Genomic DNA, 21,852 nt, shown 5'->3' with positions numbered 1-21,852 from the left:
ACCATTGTCTATATCATATTCCTTGAATTAATGTAAAAATTTAAAATTTATTGTACATATTTACAAAATCATGGCGCAATAATTGGTCCAACTAGAAATATGATCGAACCGTTTTAGACTTATTAAAAAAAATCAAAGTTATACTATTACCATTAGTCATAATTTTTTTATAAATCGGCGAATGTTCGATCATACTTATACGTTGTTTAAATAATTAAACAATATTCATTTCGACGATTAATCAGATAGATTTGACCTTGTAAAGTGTAAACTATAAGAATAGAATTTAAACATCGGAAGTAAATTTCAAGAACAACAAACAAGTATAGAATCATATCTTATTTCATTGTCCAAGTAATTGTTGTAATTATAAATAATTATTAATTTGTGAAAATATAAAATCGTGTGGTACCACTTTAAAGGCATCAAAATAAATTTATAAGATTGTGCTATTTTAGGAACATGAATTGATTTATTAAAAAAATATAAGCTTTAATAATAAGTTGTGGTCTTTGGGAGAATAATTTTAAATAAAAAAAAAACATTTGTGGTGATAACGTGTTATAAATTTAATAGAAAGTTAGATAGATAGAATAGATAAGGAGAAGAGAAATGAAATAATCGGGTTGTCTATTATTTCAATTAGACACCCCCTTTTAAAGTATAGAGATTGATTAAAAAAAAATATTACCATCATTTATTAATCAAATAATCATCTACATTAACTCATATGTATCATCTATGTACACAACAAATATATGTTTGTGTCTTACAAATATAGAATAATAATCACGTATAATATATTGAAATAAATATATGAGTATACAGATAAAAGAAAACGCAACAATCGAAATATTAAGAACATTGTTAAGACTTGAGACTTTTAAATTGAGAAATTGATGAGGTTGATTTGAAGGTTACAAAATTTAAACTAAAAACAGATTTTATTTATTTTTATTTTTTAGGTTTCAAACTTAGATTTGCAACCATTTCCCACAAAGTCTAAAACTTCAAAATTATAGAGTCAAATCATTATAAATCTACAAAATAATTAACTTCATCCGATTCATTTTAAATTCAATTAATTTAATTCAAACAAAAAAAAATTGTCAAAAGATGGTAAATCGAATAATAGGATCACATCTCTTTGAGAAACTAAATTAACTATTACTACTAATATTAGATACAATTAACGCAAAAACTTGTGTGAGACGGTCTCACATGTCGTATTTGAGATAGATATCTTATTTGGGGCATCTATGAAAAAGTATTACTTATTATGCTAATAGTATTATTTTTTATTGTGAATATCGGTAGGGTCGACCCATCTCACAGATAAAGATTCGTGAGAGCGTCTCACAAGAGACCTACTCTACAATTAATTTTCAATAATATGTTTACTGATTGAATTGAATTGCTTAAACTTATTTTTTCATTAATTATGTTTAAATTTTTCAGTCGCTCAAACTTATTTCTTGACTCCATATTTTGAGTTCTTATGTTATTTCAAATATACAATTATAAATTTTTTAGTAACAGTCTATATTTACATATAAAAATTTAATTTGCTGGCATTTCTTATTTTGTTTTCTACTTAAATTTTATATTTAAATATAATATTTTTTCCTATTGCTCAGTTGGCTTTAATGAAAATGGGACCTTTATGCTCGGCAGCTCCATAGCATCCCATGCAGACCAATTTTAATGTCACACACGCGATGGTCTCAGATCTGCCGAACCAAAAATCTTACAAATTAATCGATTATCCATACTGATCTGTTCAAGTCGGTCAGTTCTGATTGGAAGTAATATTATTCTAAATTCATTTGTATGCAAATGCAATTCCATTTTCATTTATTGCAAAAGATTTCGTTTTTATTGGAAAAAATGGAAGGTCGATCCTTAGCTAAAACGCCATCATGGGCTGTTGCCACTGTTACTAGTCTTTTGGTTGGCATTGGGTATTTGATTCATGGCGGATTGAAGAAATTTGGAAAGGTTTAATCATTTTTTTGTTGGTTTCATTCTTTTTTCGCTTTTTTACACAAATATATCTGTTTATATATACTTTAGACATATTCTTAAGAGACCCTTTTGGATTCTTCAATTTGAAAGATTTTATCTTCTTATATTTCGTGCGGAAGTGGTTGGATAGGACTAAAAGGAAGCATCTTCTTGCTGCTCTCAACAAGATAAAGGAAGGTAAGTAAGATGTAGACCAAATTAAACTTATATTGTTCAAAAAATAATGTTCGAAGTTTTCAAATGTTTTGCACCTATATAATCTGTGGCAACTTTGATAGTTGTATATATATATTATATATGTATATTGAAAACGATAGTTGAATAATTTGAACATCTTAAGAGTTTATTCTTCTGGATATTTGATATATATGTTATATTTTTTCTTTTTTGTCTGATCAGAGCTAATGGTGTTTGGCCTTTTGTCATTGCTGATGGGCCATTGGATCATTTTTGTGTCCAAAATTTGTGTGAAGTCGTCAGCATTGAGCAACCGGTTTTATCCATGTTCACTTCATAATCATGTACAGCGTCGTGCTTTTGTAAACCATGCTCTTGTTTTATCATCTACTCGCTGGAATTCCTCGATTTCACGTCACTTATTGGATGATTCCCATGAAGATTTTTGTCCTAAGGTACAGTGTTACTTTAATTGGTGTATTTTGGTTTGTATCACGCTTTTGATGCGAACGTGGGACCAAGAACTTTTCTTTAAAACTGTGTTAGCCCTAAGGTAAGTAGCTAAGCTATAAATTAAGCCAGATTAAATGAAGTATATGCGGACTAAAAAATGAGTGTAGATGAACACTTATTTGTCACAGTCTAGAAGTGTCACATCGGTTTAAACTTTGAACTCTGGGATTAGGAGTGATAAATTGTTGAAAAAGCAAATCAAATTGATCGGTTGCAAACTGAGTTCATCCGAGAACAAAACAGAACTTATCAATGATGCTGCAACTTTTACTTGTCTAAAAGATTCAAAAATTCAAAAACAAAAACGAAAGTTGGAGATGGAGTTTCTCGATAGCGTCTACCGTGGCATCAGAATGGCTTATGAAATGCCTACCCTACAGAATCACTATAAAGCTTAACATAACATTTATGTATAGCAGCTTTATTGTAAATTTGAAAATTCATTCTTGTTAAATTTTGATTGTCTGTAGCTTCAAGGAAGCTTTTCATTCTGCTATGTTTATTCCAGGATCGTCAGCCATTTGCCTCATACGAGAGCCTTGAGCAGCTTCATCGGTTCTTAATTGTTCTAGGTGTTACACATGTCTCCTATAGTTTTTTAGCCATTGCACTAGCCATGATCAAGGTCAATATATCACCTGCAAAGTAATGTAATTTTGGCATCAGGGTGCAATTACCTCACCCATTGTGCTTAAAATTCAGCCCACAAATGCAGATTTATAGCTGGAGGCCATGGGAGAATCATGCCAAAACCATGGCTTTTCGGACCTTGCTGACTACAAACACTTCTATTGGTGATTGATAGAATTTTCCTATAATATTTCCCAATTATTTTCATCCATGGGACAGATAAAGCTGATTATCAGCTGAATTATTTTTCCGTACAAAATTTGATATAGATTCTCAAGATGTCCCGGTGAATGGTGCGCGAATGACGCGTCCCTCAAGTTTCATATTTCATCGGACTTCCCACAGATGGAGTCGGCACAGAGTTCTGGTTTGGCTGGTATGCACATGTAGAATCTTTCACGGTTATCCAGCCATTTTGCAGCTGTAAAATTTCAGTTTTCTGTTCACATTTCTGATGCTTTAAAAACATATTTTAGTTTCATTCTTTTCAGCAACATATTCTGCCTTTGATAAGGAATTTAAACTTATGAACTCTTCAAGCTTTTTTCTGTTTTCAGCTTTGTTTTTGCCGCCAATTTTGGAGTTCTATTAATCAAGCTGACTACACGGCCTTGCGATTAGGCTTTATCTCTGTAAGTTTTTTTTTCCTTTTCTCTTAATAAACTTGAATTATATGGCCGAAAATTTCTCAAAAGTTTCAGAGTTTCTGACAATAATTTCTTGTTTCACTGCAAATTAAATCATGTTAAAAAATTAACTTAACTTCATCATAACTTAGAGCAGCATATATTAACACAATCAAGAGCCTAATTTGTCTTTCAACCCACTGCAGAGACATCAACTACCTGTAACATATGATTTTCATAATTACATGCTGAGAAGTATGGAGGAAGAATTTCGAGATATTGTTGGCATTAGGTATCAAATCACTATTTTGGTCTTCAAACTTCGTATTTTTGAAACTATGGTATCAAGCATTCCGTCTATCTGATCATACAGTGAAAAGCCTAGTGTGAAGGGCTCTCATTTGGTTTCCGTTACTGTAACTTTATCAATACTGGTTTAAAAAGTTTATCTTTCATTATGTTGGTGATTTGCATATGAAATTCCCTGTCTTCTTTTATCTGTGCTGGGTTTTGTTCTCTCTTGTTGTGTTTCCTTCCTATTATGTCATAAGTTCGAGGGGAGAACCAGAAACCAAAAGACTAAACTGCTAGTAGGAAGCTCGTTCAAGCTTACTAGTCACTCCATAATTGTTTGTGAAGCCAATATAGGACACATATCATATTACTCACCCCTCGAGAAATTGATGCCTATGGAGTCCCCCCATGTCACTTTTTTCACTCGAATTCATGTATCTTAATCTAGCCTATAGTATGAATAAGTGCAACATTATTGAAACTGAGGCACCATAGCCCTTTCCCAAGTCACCACTTGCTGCATCAATTCTGGACGAAAACGTCAATGTTAGGCTCTAGGAAGAGAAAGGTCCAAACTCAAAAGATAAGGATTATAGGTGGGAGAAACTCTCAAGGAAATTAGACACTCCACAAAAATTGTGGCGCCAATGTGGAACGGAACATATAGCACTACGGAAATAATTTAATACGTGCAAATAAATTGAAAATGTGATCTTTGTCTGTGCATCTATTATTGATACTAAATGAAAAGTGTTCGACTGATCTTCACTTCTTTTGCAGTGTCCCTCTTTGGATATTTGCCATTTCATGTATTGTCCTAGGCTTTCATGGTAAATTCATGTTTCCAATTTTTACCTTTGAAAGTTCTGCAATTAAACATATTTTTGGCTCTTTCGTGCTGATGGAAATACTGAAACCACCTTAATAAATGGCTTAAGAATAAATTTTGGCGATATTGATGTTTGCATCTTGTCACTACGAATTTGGCTGTTTGCTGAAGTTATTAAAAAATCAAGGGAAGAGTCACGCTTAGACAAATTACTGTAAAATTGCTGTGAATTTAAGTTGAGGGAAGTGTTATCCCCTCCTACTTGTTCTATCTATAGGCTTCAGATGTGTGCGTTAATTTTTTTTTACCAAAGTTTTAGGCCATTAAATTTTCACAACGGATAGTAGACTCATTCCTGCAACAGCATCAATCACAATTTCAGGCCCTAGATCTACAGGACACGCCCATGCTAGTAAGATTTTATATAGTAGGTTCTACCAGCAACTAATTTTTTGTTCTATTCAATATGCTCCATAGTAACTGATTTTGTTGTTCTCGTCTTACGAAAATAATTAGCCAACGCTACTTAAAAGGTCCAAATTTCCACAGCTCACCCGCAATCTGATGTGGGGCGAGCATAACACGCCATCATATTCTTTCCATAGATATACATTTGGAGTGAATCACGGCTTGGTAGATGTTTTTTCAGTACAAACACACCAAAATTTGTTATGCAATCTCTGAGGTGTTGTGTTTCCTTGCCTTAGGAACAAATATCTACTTCTGGATTTCATTCTTACCTGCAATTGTAAGTCTTTTTAATCCTTCTTTTGTCTTTGAAAACGATATTCGTGTTTTCGTGTTGAGTGCTAAGATTTATTTGTTCCTTTATCCCCTCTCCCAAATTTTATCTTGGCTAGTTGATCCTCGGGATCGGGATGAAGCTCCATCACATAGTTGTAAAGCTGGCTGTTGAAATCATGGATTCGAGTCAACGGACCGGATTTGATCAGTTCAACCTGAGGGATGAACTGTTCTGGTTTGGGAACCCTCGGCTTTTGCTTCGGTTGATACAATTTGTATCCTTCCAGGTTACAACCTGAAAAGCCTTTTCGGATTCAGATGAAATTTTTTATTCAATGAGATGAAAAAAGTTGAACGAAAACAAGAACGAAACCATTTATTTCTTTACACCTTACTGAAATTGCAGAATGCATTCGAGATGGCGATGTATACATGGTCACTGGTAACATTTCTGGATGTCCTACTTTCACTTTCCTTGGAAAATTTTATTTGATCCCAGATAAAAATTTTGGTCCATACCTAACTAGTGGAGTTGTTTATCTTAACATGCAACAAATAGCAATTTCAGCTCCCTTGTTCTTTGTTATTTACGTTCTTTACATCTGTTTTCTTCATTTTTCCAGTGGGAAATTAGAGGACCTTCGTGTTTCACCGGAGATCGTAGTTTCCTTATAATTCGCTTGACATTTGGGTACACCATTTTCCCTACGCAAGACTAATTTAGTATCTGTTTTACAACCTTCGATTTATATGAGTGATGCTCCAGCTAGTAGATTTGGTTGATTTGTCTGCAGGGTTGTCTCCCAGTTCTGGTGTAGCTTTATCACATTCCCTCTCTATGTTATCGTTACTCAGGTAAATGAAATAAGAGATTCCCTCTCATTTTTCATTAATCTTTTTATGTTCGTTTCTTATATGACACAGCTTTCTTTGTGGAGATTCTGACTTCCACGATCAATAAAATGACTCTGATATGTGTCTTGTTTGCTGTTACCAATTGTTGCAGATGGGTTCCAAATATAAGAAAACAATAGTATCCGAAAACGTGAGACGATCACTTCATGGATGGAGAAGAAAAGTGAGGGCCAAACAAGAACCATCTTTCAAACTGTTGACCGCAACAACGTCCATAGCATCGGTGGAATCAATCGAAGGAGGATATGAGGAGCCATATTGTGGCCAACCAGCAGAAATATCTCAGAGCCTTCCAACGCTCGAAGAACTGTTTATGGCCACTCCACTCGATGAAACTAGTGTTGAAAGATATGGATCAAGAAAACTAAGTTATCATTCTGATCTTTGAATATTCTCTTTTTTTTTTAATATTCCGATACGATTATATACAAATAGCATTTTGTATAATCTGTAGGAACTAAGCAATGCTTTCACATAATATCAAACATACGTAAATACAATCAGTGATTTTGTATTTAAAGAATAGTTTATTTGGTCTAGACTAGATAAAGTGTACATATATTTGGTCTAGGCTTGATAAATTTTCTTTATCGAGTATATTTTGACAAAAATTTATGTGAGGCGGTCTCAAAAGTCGTATTTTGTGAGACATATATCTTATTTAGATATTATTTTTTTATTGTGAATATCGGTAGAGTTGACTCGTCTCATATATAAATATTCGTAAGACAGTCTAAAAAAAAACATACTCATATATTTTTATATAAATATTTTATATAAAAATGAAGAAAGAACGTTATTTAAAAAATAAAAAATAAAACAAATCTTTGGACGGATACATCCCTTAACGTGTATATTTGGTCTAGACTAGACTAGACTTCTATAAGTGGATTCAAATTATCCCCAAAAAATTAAATTTTATTTAATTTAATAATGAGTACATATATCACAGAGACTCTTTTCGGTGGCCGACACCAATCTCTTCGTCTGACTCAATTTCAATTCGGGGCTGTCTTTGAATTTGGTGAATTTAACAAATTTTAGCTTAACAGCGATGAAAGATTACGAGGTACTAAAGATTCGTTCATTTATTTGTTCTAGGTTCAGTTACGGATTTTGTTTTCCTTGATTTAGGGCACGATTTGGAATTGGGGATAATTATTTTCCATATTTTCTGCTTTAATTAACTAGTGATTAGGGATTTGCGGACAAATCGAAAAGTTGATTGCATGATAAATTACCTTGGCAAAATCTCAACCTTTTTTTCTTTGCAATCGAATAAAGCTGGCTTTGAAATTGGATTCGATGTGCTTGAAATCAAAATTCTAGTTTTGGTCTTTGAGAAAATCAAGATGGTGTTTAAAGAATCTCGTTTTGCACTATTATTTGAAGTTAAAATTGAAAGAAATAGAATTTATTTTTGAAATCTAAATATGTTTTATAATCCAAATCTTTCCAAAATCCAACCAAGTTTGAAGCGGTTTTTTAATTCGGTTCTTTGTGAATAGGTCAAATTTTTACAATTCCAAATCTGTCAAATCATTGTTGGCTAAACTGAATCTTTTTGTTATCAGTTACTGCAGACTATTAAAATATCTGGTTTGGAATTGCAGTTATTTATAATTTTGGTTTGTCCTGTTACTTTTCTGAATATAATGCTGTGTTTATTTATGCTAGTGAGCTCAAAACTTTGGTGGAACAGGGGTGGGGGGAACGCATTATTGGACATAGTAATATGGTTGTTTTAAGAGTCGCTTGACCCTTGTATCAGATACAAAAATATCTTTAAGACTGAAATGTATATTTTGAGTGAGTTAATATGACTGGCTTTGTAATTCATATGTATTCAGTTTGATTACTACTTATCTGTGATAATATTAATAATATTTTGTGGCCTGTCAGTACAATTTTTTAGTTGAAAGTCGTTCCTGCATCTGAAAAAGTGAGCCCTCTAGAGGGAAAACTAACCTCTAACCTTTCAAATTCTCACATGATATCTTATTTATTGCATTTTTATTCAAAATTTCTCGCTGTTACGACTTGTGTGACACACCAAAATATATCCTTCACAGATCGAAGAAAAAAAGCAAGCTGCTGCTGACGTGTTATTTCAGTACTCAAAATTTGTAATGGCGTGTATCGGGCATCAGGTTCGACCGTGTGACTTGAGGTTACACCTAATGAAGGTAATGTGTGCAATTCATTTTTATTCGTTCTTTTGAATTATACTGATTGTTGTGGATTTTTATAATACTTGACAATTAAAAACCGTTGTATTAATAGCTCAGAAGTCAGAAGGCATATGCTTAGTTTTAAGGTGCGACGAGATTCATTACGTCTTTAATTAAATACTCTGGCAACTAGTATGCACGACACCTCTGCCGTGTTTTAGTGTGCATTCCTTTAATAATTGAAGTTGTTAATGCTGTTTTATGTTGTTTTGCTTAGTTTTTATAATTAATCCAATTAAGTAATGTAAAACTGAAAGCAAATTAAGAGCATAGACAATTTTAACGTGGACCGATTCAACCGACCTGTCGACAAAGAATAGTCAAAGAAAGTGGGCAGACAAACACAATGCAGCTGGGGCTGCTTTCTTTGAAGAGAATTTGAACACGGCAATTGATTTTCTGAAATGGCGGATGAAGGTTCATACTGGAATGATGCATCTATAAATAGAGGCATCATTCGGCATTTCAATGCATCTCATTCACAAGCTTCTTCTTGAGTTTTCTTATTTCTCCTATTAGTTCTATAATATTTGTGAGGTGTTTGTTCTCCTGTATTAAAAGAGTGTGTCTTCTCTTTGGAAACACTGTGAGTGAGTTGTACACCATAAAATATTATAGTGGAAATCTTTTCATCTTGCCCGTGGTTTTTACCCTAATAATTTTTATGGTTTTTCCACGTAAATCTCGGTGTCTAATTTATTCTTTATTTTCGGGTTTATTATCTCAAATTACCGCACATGAGATCAACAAGTGGTATCAGAGCCTTGGTTTAAAATTCTTAAAATTCTGAGTATGCGATGTGGTTGCACCCTAGACTGATCTTCCACATCAGAAAATATTTTTTGAGATTTTTTTATTAAGGCGGGATTATTTTGTTCAGTCTACTAAATTGTTGTAGACATAATGGCGGACAAGTACGAGATAGCAAAGTTCAACGGAAGCAATTTTATGCCGTGGAAAATAAATATACAAGCAGGTTTAAGAAATGAGAATTGTTTGGCGGTTATTGGAGATAAACCATTGGAAATTACGGATGATGGTAAGTGGAATGAGATGAATGACATTGCTGTTGCGAATTTACACTTGGCTATAGCAGACGAAGTATTGTCAAGTATCTTTGAGATAAAAACAGCCAAAGTTATTTGGGATACTCTGACAAAGATGTACGAGGTCAAGTCGTTACACAAAATGATTTTTCTAAAGAGAAGGTTTTATACTTTTCGAATGGCGGAATCCTCATCGATGACCGACCATATCAACACACTAAATACTCTATTTGCCCAACTCACTTCCATGAGGCATAAAATAGGAGAAAATGAACGTGCGGAGCTTCTACTTCAAAGTCTAACAGATTTATATGAGCAACTTATCATCAATATAACCAACAATATTCTTATGGGCTTTCTAAGATTCGACGATGTCTTAACTGTGGTTCTCGGTGAAGAAATTCGGCGCAAGAATAAGGAAGATAAGTTGGTAACATCGAAGCATGCAGAAGTTTTACCGATGATAAGAGGAAGATTTATGGACCGTGACTCCAGTGGGAGCCAAAGACGAGGTAGATCAAAGTCGAGAAGTAAGAAGAAAAATATTTACTGCTTTAAATGTGGCGGTAAATGGTACTTCAAGAAAGAGTGTACGAGTATTGAAAAAAGTTCTCAAGGAAATGTGGTCAGAATTTCAGTCAGTAGTGAAATATTATTCAGCGAAGCAGCAACAGTTGCAGAAAGCAGACACAAATTTTGTTACACGTGGATTATGGATTCAGGAGCGACGTGGCACATGACGTCTCGAAGTAAATGGTTTGATCATTATGAACCAGTCTCAAGAGTATCTGTATTAATGGGAAATGATCATGTCTTGGAAATCGCTGGGGTCAGTACTATCAAAATTCAAATGTTCGATAGCACCTTTCGCACCATACATGAGGTACGACATGTGAAAGGACTGACGAAAAATCTTTTGTCCTTGGGGCAATTGGATGACATCGGGTGCAAAACTCGTATCGAGAACGGGATCATGAAAATTGTAAAAGGTGTGCTTGTGGTTATGAAAGCAAAAAAAGTTGCTGCAAATCTGTTTGTACTTTTAGGATAAACACACAAAGAGCCAGAACTAGTTATGCATCAATTGGTTCAGGAGAAGAATTAACAGTGTTTTCGCATGGAAAGCTCGGGCATATGTCAGAACGGGGGTTGAAAATTCTCTCGGAACGGAAGCTGCTACCGGGACTTACAAAAGTGTCAATACTCTTTTGTGAGCATTGTGTTACCAGTAAACAACACAGATTAAAGTTTGACACTTCTACTGCCAGGAGCAAAAGTATATTGAAGCTAATTCATTCGAATGTTTGGCAAGCACTGGTTGTATCCTTAGGAGGAACGAGATACTTTGTCTCGTTCATTGATGATTTTTCTATGAGATGTTGGGTTTATCCAATTAAGAAGAAGCTTGTGAATGTGATGCATTGAAATGCCGAATGATGCCTCTATTTATAGATGCATCATTCTTGTGTGAACCTTTGTCCACCATTTCAGAAAATCAGCTGTCGTGTTCAAATTCTCTTCAAAGAAGACTGCCCCAGCTGCATTGTGTTTGTCTGCCCACTTTCTGTGATTATTCTTTGTCGACATTTCTCCCACTTGGATATTTGATTTGAGTCTTCTACTACTTTCCGTACAAAGTGAAATTGGACTCCATTGTGTTTAGTCATTGAATGAAAGGCTGGATTCTTTATGTGTAAGGCACCCTGACTATCACAAAACAAGGGAACATTGATAAGTTTGAGTGGTGTAGGTCCTCAAGTGGCCTAGCAGAAACGTAAGTAGCAGGAAATGACAAGATTGAAAGGATTTGTGGAGATGTGTTTGATTCTCAATCAAATCTCCAAATGAGAGAAATGTCGGCAAAGAATAGTCAAAGAAAGTGGGCAGACAAACACAATGCAGCTGAGGCAGCCTTCTTTGAAGAGAATTTGGACACGCCAGCTGATTTTCTGAAATGGCGGACGAAGGTTCACATTGGAATGATGCATCTATAAATAGAGGCATCATTCGGCATCTCAATGCATCTCATTCACAAGCTTCTTCTTGAGTTTTCTTATTTTTCCTATTAGTTCTATAATATTTGTTAGGTGTTTCTTCTCCTGTATTAAGAAAGAGTGTCTTCTATTTGAAAACACAGTGAGTGAGTTGTACACCATAAAATATTATAGTGAAAATCTTTTAATCTTGTCCGTGGTTTTTACCCTGATAATTTTTAGGGGCTTTCCACGTTAAATCTCGGTGTCCAGTTTATTCTTTATTTTCGGGTTTATTATCTCAAATTACCGCACATGGGACCAACACGACCTACGTCCACGGGGTTACACGCAGCTATTAAACAAATTCACTAAACTTCAATATTGTTACAATCATATAATAATTTATTCAAATAAAAAATTCTTTTTTTTCTATTGACGTCTCTATGACGAACGTATTCAATAGACTTCACTTGACTAGCACCACTCATCTTCAATTCCGTCTTGATCGAACTGCTTCTTTCAATAATATACCGATTGTTCTTTCCTGAAAACGTCACCATCTTCTTCCGAGGAATGAATCACGAAGCTCGGAATATGTATGTACCATCATCAATTGAAAATCTCTGAAAACAGAATGATAAAGTGGAACTGTCAGTAACTTGTCTCTGCAAATATCACGAACCGAATGATAAGTTTCGTTTTTATTCACAAAAAGCCTATCATCACAACAAATGATAGTCTCTCAAAATAATTTAACAATTAAAGCTTATGGCCTATCTCGACCACATATGACCATACTTGGCAATCTTCAAAATGAAAAATGTGTTATCATATCCGAGATAGATATTATCTTTTCTAATTTTGCACTATGTCTTTCAAGATGATGTTATCCAATATCTACGTCATATAATTAAACATCATGAAATATATTCAAACACTTGTCTTCTTTGGTCATACTTATCTCCTTTGTCTCCAAAAAATTTCAAATCAATATTTTAAAATTTCTTATAAATAATCTCAAAAATAATGTCAACCAAAAATAACATCTAACCGAAGTAAAAGGGCACTAATTAGCCAGCTACGGAATGTCAAGTACTAGTGTTATGTGTTTTAACGACGGATGTTTTTAGGCAATTCAATTTTATTCTCTCTTATAAATTATACTGATTATTGTGGAATGATTTTAATGATAATTGATAATTAAAGATTGTTGTAAAACTCAAGTCTTGGGTCGGTGGGCTTAAATACTCTCAAACTCTGTGAATTAAAGATTGTTCTAATTTGGAATAAAATTCAATTTTATTATCTCTTATAGAAAAATCTCTGTGAATTGTAGGCAATTTGTGTTTCCTACTAGGGAACTAAAAAGATTGTTGTAAAACTTTTTGATACAGGAAATTTCCGGGGTGCCGGTTTCTTTGAAAAGGTCACCGTCCCGAGCAGGTGAGATGATCAGAGAATCTTCAAGCTCAGGCTCTTCGAAACTTGATAAATCTGACAGTTATAAAGCACTCTAAAACACACTCGCTTAAACATTTACGTGTATTCGACACCTTTGCTTTAGAACCAAACATTATCCATCGGCCTGCCTGGATAGGGTACTATATTCATCATACATGTATACATATACTCTCAATGACTGTTACTCGGTTGGTTCTATGTTTTCAAAGTGTTCTATTTCCTATGTGATGTGAGAAAGCAGACACTATTGGTGAAATTTACATCTGGTAACCCAGGGTCTCTAATTTGCAATCTTCTCTTATGTCATTATATATGAAGCCCCATTGATTTTTTTCAAAAAAAAATTAATTGAGCATATTACATTTTACACAAAAGCTTAATTAAATTAATGTTGCGCTAAGATGGAACTTATGAAGTTCAAATATCCAGATGAAAACAGAATTATTACAACGAATTTACAATAAGAAGAGGTGATCTCCAGAATTTGATTTATTTATATAGTTTTAGATAACCAACATGTTTATTTCATTTTAATGATAATGAATTTCAAATTCACTCAATGATGAAGACATTTAAAATTTATTATACTTTACGCAACTAATGTGTAAATAAATAATATAAGGATTTATGATTTCATATATCATTTCTTTGTTAACAATTAAATTATAATTCAAATACATGAATTTCAAATCTATCAATCTAAATTCAATCTAAATCAACAATCTAAAAGCAAAAACTTGTGTGAAATTATCTCGCGGGTCATATTTTGTGAGATGGATCTCTTATTTGGGTCATCCATGAAAAATTATTATTTTTTATTTTAAGAATATTACTTTTTTATTGTGAATATCGATAGGATTGACCTGTCTCACAGGTAAAGATTCGTGAGATCATCTCACAAGAGACCTACTCTAATTTAAATACAACCTAAATTCGTCGCTCATATCTGAACAAGGATTGGCAAGAGTTCAAACGGAAACAAGTCTCCCTATGATCCTTGATCATCTACTTAGGCTTGCCTATTAATTTATTTTTTAATATAAATTCACGTGAATTTAGCTTGCACGAATTACTAGTAAAAATAATAAAAGCTTATGTCAAGCGAGTTTTTTCTGTATCCAATAACCATATTAAATTTTAAAAAAGTCTCTATCCTTTTATATCACTATAATTTTACTATAATATTTTATATGAAAATACATCGATTTATTTTATAATTTGTATTAGAAATCCGATTCCCCGATCTATTGACACCGGCACATCGTCCGGCTAAAAATACAAAGAAGCCAAAAGTATACTAAAGGGGAAGAAATAATAAATTCGAGAAACACTTTACATAACGCAAAAATAACGTAGCACTTTTAAAAACTAGTGACAAGCCATTCTCCTCTACAGAATATTTTAGTCTCTAAAAACATTGTATGTGTATGAACATACAATCTGATTAATGCTAAAATAATTTCCTAATCCGAAGATTCAATACTCGATGTATTGCACGGGTGGTGGGCGTGTTTTCGCCGTGTGAGTACCTGTAAGTTACACGAACGAGCATAAAGTTTGACATCGGATCGTTTTAAGAGAACGTGTAGACCAGAATAAGTACCTTCAACTTCACGAATCTCCACTTCGCGCCATTCTTGTACCAGAGCACAACAGCAACACATCAAGTGGGAAATGAAATCGTCAAACATCCCTCCCTGATAAACATTCAGCACAGGTGCCCAGAAATGGTTAGAAACAACTGCGCCGGTATCTTCTATTGCAATACATAGCATAACGATTAAAACATGGCATTTGAGCTACTATATAAACTAAAACATTTGGATTGTTACGTAATCATCAGCTATAATTTTTACTATAATAACAATCGTTCGCTCTTGCAACAAATTCCAGTTTAATCACGAAATAGACCAAATGGTGTTAATGTGTCCTGTAAACTGTAAGAGGGTACCAACAAGTTGATATAAAAGTTACCGCAATGTTTAGCATTATTCGAAGCTTCCTTCTGATGCAACAAGTATAGCAGCAGCAGGACAGTATCAACGAATAAGCCATCAAGTCATTACAGACTTCAGCTGAAGCTGCAATCCAGAAGCAGGACTTCTTAGGAATTTCAATGGTGAAAAAATGACCAATTAAATTTTTTTGTTCATTGTTTCGTTGAACATAGACAGCGCCAAAATGGATGGGAAGCAAGGTATGAGATATTCAGCGATTTTATCAACAAATGAGGCATGATGGTAAATACATTGAAACAGAAGAGGTTGTGACAAGGCATGCTTCTTGGCTGCCTCTTTGCTAAATTTTAAATAATGTTATATCTACTAAAAAATAAGATTTGAGCCCCCTAAAAAATTATCGAATTGCAGTTCTCACTCTCACACCCCCTGCTTTTCTGGCAACCCACCATCAGTGCAGGAGGACTCTTGCAATTGAAGTTTTAGAAACACTTACAGATGTGCCTGTTACCAGCCGCCGAAGCAATTCTTGAAATCGTGCCACAGGGGAATAATAAAGTTTTTATGCCTGCAAGTTATCTTAAGCTGCTTAGAATTCATGAGTACAACTGAATGATATTATATCTATACTAGAGCATGGCCCTCACACAAAAAATATGTTAGTTCCTCTAACATCAGGTCAGGATGCAAGACAACAAACTTCAAGAACATAAATAGCTATTAGTGATTCAACATTAAACTTTGATTTAGCTTGAGTTTAGTTCGTTGATTATATGCAGGATTGATAACTACTCACAGTCACATGTTTGGTTCGTTTTACTCCGGCCTGTGATATTAGACAGAGCCTTCTCTGTATCACTACCAACGGCACCACAGTCCAAAAATCATTAAAGCTTTTTGCTACAAAAATAGACAATAGATAGAGAAACATGGGATAGAGAAAAGCAAACTAAAAAAGATCGATTGGGGTGTGGTTAAAGGAGTGATATGAGTTGGTGAAGGGAGCATAGTTGATTGTGGTGGTACAGGATAGATCACAGCACAGTTGCAGGGCCTAAAGGTGTTCAGTAGTGCATCAAGGCGGGTGGTAGCGGTGGCAATGGTGCATCTGGTGACAATCTTTTCCAGCTTCGGGTGTAGATATTGTTTTGTTAATAATGTGTTGGAAAAAATACTGATAAAGATTAAAAGGGATCATCAATTTATAAAGTTGTGTTGATGGTCGATTTCATGGAGTTTGGAGGAACTATTTGATATGCAGAAAAACCGAAATTGCCTACAAGGTGAAAGAAGAGAGAAAACTAAAGAAAAAAATGCCATCTGTTTTAGAAAGAAAAAAACTATACATTCGACCTTTAACACGATATCTCAAATTTTACACAAAACTAATCATAATTATCAAACAGTTCATCAGTTATCTCATAGCATTTTACCAATCAAATAACAATCACAACATTCAAACCAAGTGCATAAGGATTAACTAAGCCATTCACATACAGATTATTTGTCTTTGATTTGTTTCCTTCTTGACTTTCAAAATAGTTATATCCACAAGGAATGGAGAAACATTTTCTAATTAGAATGAATAGAAGAACAAGCCAAAGTTGCTAATACATCTGGAATAACATGCAAGAAACGTACACAGAAGAGGTTCTGAACAACAGCCGAGCAAATCTGAATGCCAGTCATTGTGGGAGCCTTTAAATGACAACAAATCACGTGTAGAGGAAACTGAAGACGTGTTCCTGTACCGCATAATACATGTTAGTAAGAGCATTCTGCAAATAATTCTCAGACCAATATTTACGTAATGTGAATAAAAATATTTCGAATTCAATCACGTTATGTCATAAATGAATTAAAACTGACCTTGAAGCAGCCTGTTTTTCACTCTTTGAGTCGCTTTTATCATATTTCCCTTTATCACTATTATCACCTAAATAAACGTGTTCGACCTTGGATTCTTTCACAGGCATTACTGCGACAGCTTCTGTAACATCAAGCAGATGCTGAATCACTTCACACTGACCGACGTCCAAAGTAGCTTGTGAATGTTGCAATTCTAATTGAAGTTTCTCATTCTCCTTTCGTATGGCTTCGTTAAAAGGCATATTTGGATAAGAACATGAAAGACTTTTCTTCAACACCGTAGTGTCGTGCTGTGATGGCTCACGTTTCATTATCACATCTTGCACCTTCCTGTCTTCATCATCCAGCGTATATTCATGCTGATCCTTTTCAATCATTTCCATTCGTTCCTTTCATCATAATATGAGAAAAAATATACACATCATGCTACAAAACGACTGTGAACTTGAGAGGAACAAAAATTCTACAGTAACATAAGAGGTCTCAACTAACATCGCTGAGTTGAGGAAATATTAACTCGAAAATACAGGGGATGGGCGATATCAAAATTTGAAGATAGGGTTTAAAAATGTTATATAATCATATCACATCGATTTATTGCACAATTAAAATTGTTTGTATTATGTTCTACAAAGTTCTACTGTTCCAAATAAAAAGAAAATAATAGAAAAATCTTAAGATTTAGACTTCATGACATCTAGACATGTATCAACTAGTGACATACAGCTTTCCATGAAACAAAGAAGAGATTTGGGTGGTCCCAATCCAACACCCTCTTTTAACAATATTTTGTATTTCTCTGTATTCTGTACAACTTCATTGGATCTCTACATATGTACTCCAAAAACTATCATCAACTTAACTTCTAAAAAATTATGTGAAGGGCGATTTTAGAAATCTCTCATAAAGTATTTATACGTTTCTCTGTCTAAAGATGATCCATAAATATTGACAAATTAATTATTTTAAAAGATTTATTTTCTTTTTTCTTGTTTTTAAGCTCAAAAGAAGTGCATGCATGATTGCTTGTTTAATATTATGCTCCAATACTTGTTGCTCAACGAGGAGAACATAGGGAAAAAAAAAAAAGTAACCACAATAAAGTCCTTTGCGCATCTTCATGTGATTTCTATCAGAAAAAGGGTGATCGAGGGTGGGTACTCACTGAAGGCTACGCAAAGGAGGTCATAGCTGCAAGGTAATTTTACCACAAACTGTCCTGGCAAGGTTTCTTAATAACACAAGGGAAGTTCTACAGGTTCCTAGAGCACCATCCGAATGTATCACTCACCATTGGATCAATTACGTGAGAGATCAAAAATTGCCATAGGACTCAATCGAATGACTTAACTACAGGAACAATGACAGAGTGCACTAGAAAAGTTTGGTAAAATGTCAATAATCACGACAAATTGGGAAAATGACACATTAACAACCAGGAATGATGGTCCAACAACCAACCAACCAAAACATCAGCGACAGTTCACAACATTTTACTGTGAACTTAGAATTTTTGGGTTGTTTTTTCATAAGCGGATCTGCACTTACAAACTTCATACAAGATAGACCCAATATTTCCAGAACAACCCGAAAGCATATGCAAAAACAAGTGTGAAATTCAGGAAAACAAAGACGTCAAATGCAAAGACCAACATGTAACAAATCACAAATTTTCGAATCAAAGGAATAAAGAAAACCAATACCCGAACACGAGCATTATCAACAAGGGTAATGAGAGGTATGAGCTTCAGATAAAGATCAATTTCGGTCTGAGCCTTCCTGAACTGATAAACAATGTTCCATCCCATAGCCAGCAGATAGAAATAGCTTCGATCTTGGCAACTGTTCACTAAAATGTATGACCTCCTCAGTGCATCCTCGAGATGCTCCAATGGCTCCCGAGTCTCGGGATACTTTTTCATCTCCGAAATCTTTAGTGATTCCAACAAATTCCCAATAAGTTTCAAATGCTGCGCGAACTGCCGGCAGTTTTTCTTGTGCATTCGAGCCGTGTTCGCAGCCTTCACTATCATTCCTATTAGCCTCACCGCATCTATTCCAACCAGTTGTGCTATATTTGCTATCTCCCCAAAATGTTCCCAAGACGACATTTTTATACTTCCTCCGCTAATCTATCACTCAAGTTCTTCTTATCTTAGCAAAACCCCCCTAGAAATGTACCAGATCAGCATTTCATCAATAAAAACCGCATTTTTCCAAGAAATTCTGAAGTAGCCCGCATTTCTTCCTATGCAACAACTCCCATAGACGAAGGAACAGCTGACTGGAATCAACTACGAGAACAAAGAAAAACAAAGAATCGTCATTCTGTATATCAAAACCCGAGATCTCAAAGAATTACATTATTACAGAGACCCGACTCCCTAAAATGTCAACAAATTAATTATTAGAACAATCCCATTACAGTGCTCTGCATTTTCTTTTTTCCCAAACTGTAAAATCCTTGAATGCTCTGTAATTTGGACAATCATACTCTTTAGGTAATTAATTTTTTTGAGTTGGGTCTAGTCTCGATTTTAACGATAATCATGTAAAATGTATCTCGTTGACTGAATTAAGTACTTAGAGTGTTGGCAAAAACTTGTGTGGGACGGTCTCACGGATCGTATATGTGAGACGGATCTCTTACTTGGGTCATTCATGAAAAAATATTAATTTTTATGCTAAGAGTATTATTTTTTATTGTGAATATGGGTAGGGTTGATCTGTCTCACAGATTAAGATCTGTGAGACGGTCTCACATAAGATCAACTCTAGAGTGTGCATATAACAACTTGGATAATTATCCATTGTGAACTCAATTTTTTATTTGAGTTAGATGAAGCTCAATTTTATTCAACCTGGATAATTATCTATTTTGAACTAATTTTTTATTTGACATAGATAAAGTTTCAATTTTAACACGAAGAGAAAATGTTGAAGGAACATCCTTGGAGCATAAGCGAAACAAAAAAAATTAATTAAAAGCAATAAACTCACCTGACGGTCAACCAATTCACTGATAAGTCACCGAAACTTTACACACACTCATGAGAAGGAACAGACATAAAAATTCTCTGCTCATTTATATTAAAAGCCAAGAAAATTAAATCTTTTTTACGGGTTCCATTTAGATTTAGCACTGTGAGTGTAAAATTATTCTTGGAAAACGGGCTAAATCTCTGGAATCTCCGTTTGAATAATTGTGAATTGACGCATTTGAGAAGGAAAAATCACAAAAGAAAGGGGTATTACAGAAAGCAAATGGCCAAATACACCGAACAGCTTTCCTCTTCTGGATTACATTACCAGCATCACACACATAAATACAAGTGTGTGTATATATATATATATATATACATACATACATATATATATATATATATATATATATATATAAAGCTGAGTTGTTACTAAATTTACTAAGTTTCCGCCTAAATGACATTCTAAAAAAAAATGCACGAAAAATGTAGTAATATATATTATAATAAATGTCTAAATATATTTAATTCATTATTAAAATTGTGTATTAATGTCTGTTTGAAATTTGAATCTCTCTTATAAATTACAACCTAAATTAAATTATATTTCAAATTTCAAATCCAGAAATTAAATTCCATTATGGGAATTATAAATGAAATTCAAATTGTTATTCAAAATTTAAATATGAATTCTGCAAATTTGAAACATATTTCAAAAATTGTGCTCTGTTGAAATCATTTTATTAGTTTAAAATTAATGACACAAATATATAGATGTAAGGTTATTATAATTAAAAAAATTCATCTATATTTTAGATGAACTAATTTTTAATTTGATTTTATTTTTGAAATCTAATATATTTATTTCAATGATAGTATAAAATCATTTTTCTCTTCAATATATTAACTTTAATCTTAGACCGATAATTCTCGAATTATTATGATGATTAAAAATTAATTATATGTTAATTGACATATTTAAAATTAAAATATATATATATGAAATTTGACCTACTCAACAGGCAAATTTTGTTAATTAAATTACTTCAAGGCCAAAATTGATTATGGAGTTGTATAGTAGGTTATTGTTAAGAATCCATGTTAAATAAATTTATATTAAATACCAATTACTATTTTTTTTAATACTTGAATACATTTATCTTGTGAGTTATCATTATAAATATTTCTTTTAGAATTAGTTCCATTTATTTTAATTATTTTTGTTGTAAATATTTAAGCAGAAAATATGGATTCGAGAGTCTACTCTCAACAATTCAGTTTTCATGGTTCAGTCAAGATGTTGATTCCAACATCAATATATACATTAAGTGATATTACAAATGATATGATTTCTTTTAATTAATAAAGTATTTTATCTCCAATATAGATCGTTCTCTTAGATTATGCAATGACATTGTGAAAAGGTTTGGAAACCATGTTTTAGATGGAAAAATTCCTACTGGAAGTAATGCATGTCATAAAGTGCTTATTCCAAGAATATCATTGACGCCTTCTAATCTAAAGATTACTTTTAAATTTCAATGAAGACACTTTAGTATTATTTGATTGTATCATAT

General features: G+C 33.5%; 3 protein-coding genes across 5 annotated transcripts; 2 read left to right on the top strand and 1 right to left on the bottom strand.

Moving 5' to 3' along the window:
- The first annotated feature begins 1,711 nt into the window (after window positions 1–1,711).
- On the top strand, window positions 1,712–7,292 carry LOC140826378 (MLO-like protein 4). Its single transcript, XM_073188635.1, has 15 exons — window positions 1,712–1,998; window positions 2,145–2,202; window positions 2,425–2,657; window positions 3,224–3,340; window positions 3,431–3,509; window positions 3,615–3,721; window positions 3,903–3,977; window positions 4,178–4,263; window positions 5,046–5,095; window positions 5,802–5,842; window positions 5,955–6,125; window positions 6,245–6,280; window positions 6,462–6,529; window positions 6,633–6,693; window positions 6,845–7,292. The coding sequence occupies exons 1-15, from the start codon at window positions 1,831–1,833 to the stop codon at window positions 7,139–7,141; spliced, it is 1,647 nt and encodes a 548-aa protein (XP_073044736.1). The 5' UTR covers window positions 1,712–1,830; the 3' UTR covers window positions 7,142–7,292.
- A 372-nt stretch (window positions 7,293–7,664) lies between these two features.
- Window positions 7,665–13,738, top strand: LOC140826377 (uncharacterized). The gene is made up of 3 exons (XM_073188634.1): window positions 7,665–7,822; window positions 8,826–8,939; window positions 13,401–13,738. Exons 1-3 carry the CDS (start codon window positions 7,808–7,810, stop codon window positions 13,521–13,523), a joined length of 252 nt encoding a protein of 83 aa, XP_073044735.1. The 5' UTR covers window positions 7,665–7,807; the 3' UTR covers window positions 13,524–13,738.
- A 1,009-nt stretch (window positions 13,739–14,747) lies between these two features.
- LOC140826376 (protein MID1-COMPLEMENTING ACTIVITY 1-like) lies at window positions 14,748–20,661 on the bottom strand. Of its 3 annotated transcripts, none has more exons than XM_073188631.1 (8): window positions 20,550–20,661; window positions 18,998–19,588; window positions 17,295–17,683; window positions 17,067–17,170; window positions 15,922–15,993; window positions 15,442–15,548; window positions 15,071–15,164; window positions 14,748–14,996 (listed from the first exon to the last, which is right to left on the bottom strand). In XM_073188631.1, the coding sequence occupies exons 2-8, from the start codon at window positions 19,403–19,405 to the stop codon at window positions 14,944–14,946; spliced, it is 1,227 nt and encodes a 408-aa protein (XP_073044732.1). In that variant the 5' UTR covers window positions 19,406–19,588; window positions 20,550–20,661; the 3' UTR covers window positions 14,748–14,943. The 3 variants fall into 3 exon arrangements, with proteins under 3 accessions (XP_073044732.1, XP_073044731.1, XP_073044734.1); XM_073188630.1 differs by having other exon boundaries at window positions 20,295–20,617; XM_073188633.1 differs by having other exon boundaries at window positions 18,998–19,578; window positions 20,295–20,617.
- Window positions 20,662–21,852: the final 1,191 nt, after the last annotated feature.

This window comes from Primulina eburnea, chromosome 3, assembly GCF_022965805.1.
Source record: "Primulina eburnea isolate SZY01 chromosome 3, ASM2296580v1, whole genome shotgun sequence".
NCBI classification, from domain to species: domain Eukaryota; kingdom Viridiplantae; phylum Streptophyta; class Magnoliopsida; order Lamiales; family Gesneriaceae; genus Primulina; species Primulina eburnea.
This window is presented reverse-complemented; position numbering and strand designations above follow the sequence as displayed.